The following is a 6982-nucleotide window of genomic DNA, read 5'->3' on the forward strand; positions in this document are numbered from 1 at the left end:
TTTTTTTTTCATACAAATTATATGAAATCGAACCCCCCGATGTAGCCCACCACCCAAAATCGATATAAATCTACACCTCAAATAGTTCGCCACCCAAGGAGAAAGTGGAAACATGATATTCCCATGAACTCATATCCACCGTCATTTTTGGAGGAAAAGAATAATAATGCACATCGAGTGGCCATAGAAGTCAGACTATCAAAAACCATTGCTAGATATCCGGCCTAGGGAGGACCATGAGAACACCATTAATGCTACGTCAAAGAAATTCTTAAGCAATCTTAACTAGGATTAGATTTCATTTAGTGGTCATTTAGGGATACATGTGCGTAGCCCTCGCTATATATAGAGATCTTTCTAGGCATCTCTATGGGAGTGGTGCTTTTATGCGTGATTAGAAAGTCTGATCACAGCGGGGAGTGCTCTTTATTTGTTGGCAGAAAGCAACAGCAGGCCTCGAAGAAAAGGGGCGATGGGGCTGATTTTTCAAGAGTACCTTCCAGGGCGCAGGATTTTCAAGTGCAGCAATTGCAAGGCCCATTCTGCTGCTCATGATCAGATTTTCTCCAAGCATTTCCATGGGCGTTTTGGCCGGGCATACCTATTCAAGAGCGTGTGAGTTGAATTTTATTTTTTCTCCATTGTTTTGGAATTGTCTTTTATTTTATGTGGGTGATGATTGTTGTAGGATTTGGATCGTCTGGGTGTTCTGTATTCCTTTATTCAATATCTGTTCAGGACTATTTGGGATCATGAATGCTAGCTAGCCCTTTTTGCCTATGGATGAATACTTTCTTATAGGTGGGTTCCCACCTGAAACCAAATTTGCGAGGTTTATATACATGTAATCTCCATTTTTGTAATTAAGAAACGAATGTTAGTCATGTCGGCGGCCCTCATTCGGGGCAATTTGATTTAATCTACGTTATGAACGGTTTTCTATCAACCTAGCGCTAACTGGTTCAGAATGCCCAGGCAATTTGATTAATGTACGTTATGTTCAGTTTTCTATCAACCTAGCGCTACGGATTCAGAATGCCCAGGTATATGGGTGACTGTTTCGTTATATTAGGATGGATTCCTACGGGAGATTCCTAAATTGCTTTTCATGGAATCTAGATTTATTTATCAATGGTCAAGGTAGGAGATTCTAAACCAACACAAACATGGTTCCCAATTCAGCTAGGGTTGGAGTTATAGGATATTCTTAGTGCATATAAGCAACAATGCTTGTAGGCTAGTCTGAAGGCAATGCCATTAATGGCAAGGTTTATGGTGTGTTAAGGGAGTGCAAAATATTGCCATGATACAGTTTGATCTCCTTTGTAGAGATAATGGGTACAGACAACTAGGAATCAAATGGCTGTGGGTGTTTACTAACTCTTAACTATGAATCTTGTTGTTATAGACCTCCCAAAGTAGGGCAAGAACATCGGTGCCTAATAAGCATGGAGATATGATATCTGTGAATGGTTGCTTATCCCAACCCTCTTGACAAGTCCTTTCAAAACCAATTAAGTCTATTGTGGGACCAAATAAGGCTGGTGAAGGGCCTTACCTTAAGGTTGACCTTTCAAAATCAATGTTTTGGTAGAAGGGTTGATCAGGACCGTACAGAGTTGACCATTAAGGAGCAACCCTCAGCTTCATCAGTTAAAATTGAAAATCAAAATGCCATTGAATATTTCAATTCGAAAGTCTAACACCTTAAGGTGCTTGACGTTTTTGTTTACCTGCCGAAATATGGGAATGATAAGGGGGATATCTGTGCAATTATAGTTTTTCAGGGCATCATCATTTTTTATCTGGTGCATATTACTTTTTGATTCCTCCTCATCTTCTGCGTGATTCAAATGGGCAGCTAATGCCAAAATTCAGAGGGTTTTATCCCCCAGTAATTCCTCATGAATCGACAGTCAGATTGTACCGCTAGTATGGTACATGAATCATTTGGCCTACTGTTTCAATGCTCACCTTATAAAAGCTGTATCTGTAAAACTCCCAACTAACATTAACCATAGAGTCATTGTCTTCTCATAAAACTTCAACTTCTTTGGATATTATTCTACTACTCTGTATTGTTGCTTGTCTTTCTCTGTCAATTCATTGATTTAACTGCTTTAAATTTTGACTCTGTCTAGTGGTTCTGTATCCAGTCCATACTAATTTAACATGTACTCTGCTGAATCCTTTGCAACAATCAAGTGCAGATAAGTCAATAATATGATCTGGAGTTTATGATCTGGAGTTTATTGAATTTGCCTTAATTTATTGTCTCTGAATTTATTGAATCAGCTCTAGCGTATAAACAGAGTAGAAAAATAGGGAAGAAAAATCCCTAAACAGCTTCCTAAAGAGTTCAATATGCAATGGAATAAGAAAGTGGCTGTAAGCTGATTCAGTGCAATGGAAAAATTAAAATATGCCAAAATTCAAAAAATACGAGATTGATTTTATGATCCAGAGAGAGAGAGAGAGAGAAGTAGAATTGTAAACAGTTCTTTCACATTTAAAGATATAAAAATGAAATGGTGTCTAGTGAACTGCAGATCAATCCTATTCGTGAGACTTGGACACAGCCTGTTCATATTATCAGGGTTTTTTTTTACTTTATTTTGGAAGTAGTGAATTTCAAGGGTATGAAACCTGTGATCAGCAAAATATGAATCCAGGTATGTCTGGGCTTCCTGCTCCGATCCAAGGATGTAGTTTTGAAGCATATACATCATTTAGGCTCATTCAATTAAAAGTTAAAACTACTGACCAGCTGTTGACAGTTGCACTTGCCACCTTCTAATCGCAAGACAAAGGTGGTGTTGTCAATTATTATGTTATGCCCAGATCTGTATCTTCCTGCTTGTATAGGAAGCTATAGTGAAGCACGAGTAAAAAAAAACGTCTGATTGCAAAATGAGTGACCAATATTTCTTGCCCTGGTAAGTCCTTGATTGAAACTTCGTACAGTCTGCTGTATTGTCTTCTATTGGGTGAGCTGAACACGATGCTGCCTGACTCAGATGGAACCTTAATTGACCCATGAATGAAACTTCCTGCATAGTCTTCTGTAGTCTTTTATGGGTGAACTGAATATGGTGCTGCATGACTCGGATGGAACCTTAATGGATGTTGCAAGGAGATTTTGTTCTGTCGTTTGTGGTTGATTTGAGTATGGACAATTGTTGGGACTGCATTGCAGGGTTAATGTTTGCCTCGGGCCCAAGGAAGACCGAGAACTCTTAACTGGATTACATACTGTCAATGACATTTACTGCAAATGTTGCCACCAAATACTGGGCTGGAGATATGTGAGTTTCAATTCTTCATGTATTTCTGTCAATAATGGTTGATGTGATTTGGTACATTTGTAGAGGTAATATTGTTTAATTTTTCATTTTTCTGAAATTAGAGTCAGATTTGTCTGGCAGAAGCTCTTTGGAGAGCAATCTTTGGTGCTTACTGGATCAATTTAACTCATAGGGTTTGCTCTTAATAATGTTTCACTCTCAGGAAAAGGCATACGAAGAACAGGAGAAATACAAAGAAGGAAAGTACATCATAGAGAGGACAAGAATGTTAAAGGAAGGCTGGTAGCACAATTGCATCCAGATTGACAGGTGAATCCCTAATTGGTTTCTATATGCTATATGGAGCCTTTTGAAATATCTGTTACATTTGACACACATTGCTTTTTCATTGGTTTTCTTGTAGGACTTTTTGGAGCACTGGAATTGTCTTAAATTTTTTATCAAATTGTACATATACAGCTATAGTCTTTCTTTGGAAGGATTGGTACCTAATTTATCATCTGTGAATATGTATTTTTGCTGCATTGGACCATTGAGGTTGTAGAGAACGTCCTTTATGTTTGCTCCACGGACTTTGTCATAATTGAAATTTTGGACCTGTTAATAATTGGTTTCTTTTACGTGGTTTCATGTTTGAATGTTTATATTAAGTTGGATGCTGCTCCTATGTTTATTTGTAAGCAAGATTTCTTTTCTAAAATATGCAGCTTTGCTCACGTAGATGAGTAAGGTTTATGCTGCATTACATTGAATCATCTTTCTCTTGCACATGATTACTGTAAACCTGTTATGTAGAAAATCCTCCAGGCTATAAAATCTTGACCATGAATTATATGGGGTCCTATCTAAATTCGACTAGATAGGTTTTATGGAGGTTTTATATGGTTTGATTTTGATATCCAGGGGGTTATTGGTTGCATCTTTTCAATTATCATATAAGCTATATGTGAAATGCCTTTGGGCCTTTTAACTACCTGGGATAGCAATTGGGATAAGTCTCGTATTGGTTGCAAACTTGAAAATGAGTTGCATACTAAAATGCCTGATCTCTAACGTAGAATTGAATTCAATAATGCTAAGATTGAAATGGAAGTTGATGACATTTTGGTGAGGGTTACATTGGATTTGTATCTGACATCTGAAATGTGTTTCCACTGCCTTCTCCAAGCGGCCTTGCATAAAAGACATTCAATGACTTATAAGAGTTTAAAAAAAATTACTATTAAAAGTTGGAATACTACTAGTCTGACGTTGAATGGTTTTGGAAGTATCCACTTCTATTAAAGAGGACTCAAGTAAAAGAGTTTAACTGGAAAACAAGTGGTTTATCTGAAACAGACTGCATAAGTCTGTCATAGTCTTGGCAAGGCTTACCTGGAGCAGGTCTGTAGTGGAAATATTAGTACATGGTGGTGAGTTTTTTTTTAGACTCGGTCTTGCAACAGGGAATCATTGAGGTCCTTTACAAACTTGCAACTGGATTGTGAACTCAAACTTAGAAGTTAGACCTGCTAAATCAGTGTCATTCAAATCCAATCCAAACCAAGGAATCATTGAAGGCGATGAGTTAACCAGGTGGGCAGTGGATTTCTTGAGAAGAATTCCTTCTTTTGAAGACAGTGGACACTATAAAGTTGACGAAGTCCGATTCTTGAGAGGTGGAAAAATCTTTTCAGGAGAGAAAATATCTCTCTTACCGAGTCCCATTACTGAAGACAATGAGTAAACAATAAGCTTAAGAGTAAGGAGGTAGGTATGCCTCATGCTATGCCAATAGATGGTGAAAATGGGCTGGATGTAAACAAAAGTGAGCCCAAGGACACAATTTATCTTTGCAGTTCTTTTGTGCCACACTACTAGTCATCTAAGAAATGGACAAATCTTTTTGAGCTGAGGTCTTTCACACAAAAAAGAGAAATGAATAGTAAGCAAGATTTTGCAGGGTCACAAATGTGATAATGCTACAAAAAAAATGTTCAAAGAAAAATTCTCATGGGTTTGGATGGACAGACCTATCTGGTCCATTAGTCATGTTGGAAGATGGGTTGTTGTGCTAGAATTACTACGATGCTTACTGGTTGGTATGCTTGGTTTACTAAGAGAAGAGGTCACGGTCCTATCTAAATTTGACTAGATAGTTTTTATGGTGATAACATTTATGATTAGAAGTTCTGCAAGGACAAGAGACTAATGGAGGTTACAAGTTTTGGCCATCATCACCTTCTGAGGAGTGCACTAAATCCATCATTAAATTTTGGGCATTTGGAGTTCAAACCTTTGTAGATGAGCACTAGAGCTCATGGTAGGACGCTGACAAATGGAGGTTACAAGTTTTGACCATCACTACCTTCTGAGGAGTGCACTATATCCGTCATTAAATTTGGGCATTTGGAACTCAAGCCTTTGTAGAAGAGCACTAGAGCTAATGGTGGGACACAGTTGGAAAATCCACTGCTGATAGAACGTTTCAGATCTTCTAGGCAAAGGAATAACAATGCCCTAATTGCCCTTTTAATCACATCCAACCTTCTAGAATATTAGTTAAGATTCAGCCTGCAGAACCTTTTCATAAAAGGTGTGCCTCTTTTTCAGAGTAGAGCTGCAGAAGAACTGCACAAATCACTTATGAACAACACTAAAGTAGCAGTAATTTACTATGCTTTAAATAGCTTGATTGTTCCACACGAATAGTTAAACAAACTAACACTCGTTATGAGAAACATAATACAGAAAAAGCTAATTCATATTAACTTAAAAAACTTCAAATGGTACAACAATGACACACAATATGGGTACAGCAACGTACATACAAGATAGATTCACCACGAATTGCTGTCAAGTTTTCTGCATGACTTTTTGACCCACAGACGAAATTGCAACTCCGTTGGTAAGTTTTACAAACCATGGCTTACAATGTGTACAATACTTTGGGCCACTAAATAACTTGCTTAATCACTCAAGCATTAACCTCGAAGTGAATGAGGCATTTACATGTTCATATTTTAGGTGAGTAATCAAAGTTATATTCCATACACTTTTCATAAAGTTTGGTGCTGAACTAACCAATGATCAAAGTTGATAGGGGTAGCTATAACTCCTGGCCAAGTTAAGCTCTGCCCTGCAGTTGCTTCCACATTATCGATTTGTTCCATATCACTTTGCACTAATTCAGTGCATGTGCTAGATTAACTATGTACTAGAAAATATCTGCACCATAATTTCAAGTGCACTTGGACTAAACTACACTACTAAATTGCACTAGAGATTATGTTGTTGCATTTGTGCAAATCCTATACTTATGATATTTCAATCTACACTTCTGCAAAATTGCATTCAAACACTGAAATTTTAATACATTTGACACTCTCTTGTAATGTAAAATCAGTCACTTATGATATTTCAATCTACACTTTTGCAAAATTGCATTCAACACTGAAATTTTATTACATTTTAACACTCTTGTAATGGAAATTCAGTCACTTATGATATTTCAATCTACACTTTTGCAAAATTGCTTTCAACAATGAAATTTTATTACATTTAACACTCTCTTGTAATGGAAAATCAGTCACTTATGATATTTCAATCTACACTTTTGCAAAATTGCATTCAACATTGTAATTTTATTACATTTAACTCTCTCCTGTAATGGAAAATCAGTCAGCTCCTTCATGCCT

At 37.1% G+C, this 6982-nt stretch overlaps 1 protein-coding gene across 1 annotated transcript; it reads left to right on the plus strand.

The window, feature by feature from the left end:
* Nucleotides 1-352: 352 nt before the first annotated feature.
* On the plus strand, nt 353-3935 carry LOC149201381 (putative yippee-like protein Os10g0369500). Its single transcript, XM_089402938.1, has 4 exons — nt 353-615; nt 3197-3305; nt 3508-3614; nt 3709-3935. Exons 1-3 carry the CDS (start codon nt 473-475, stop codon nt 3589-3591), a joined length of 336 nt encoding a protein of 111 aa, XP_089259064.1. The 5' UTR covers nt 353-472; the 3' UTR covers nt 3592-3614; nt 3709-3935.
* The last annotated feature ends 3047 nt before the right edge of the window (nt 3936-6982 follow it).

Source organism: Pinus tabuliformis, chromosome 2_1 (genome assembly GCF_031772625.1).
Source record: "Pinus tabuliformis cultivar Carrire ecotype Pingquan chromosome 2_1, CPIR1, whole genome shotgun sequence".
NCBI lineage: Eukaryota > Viridiplantae > Streptophyta > Pinopsida > Pinales > Pinaceae > Pinus > Pinus tabuliformis.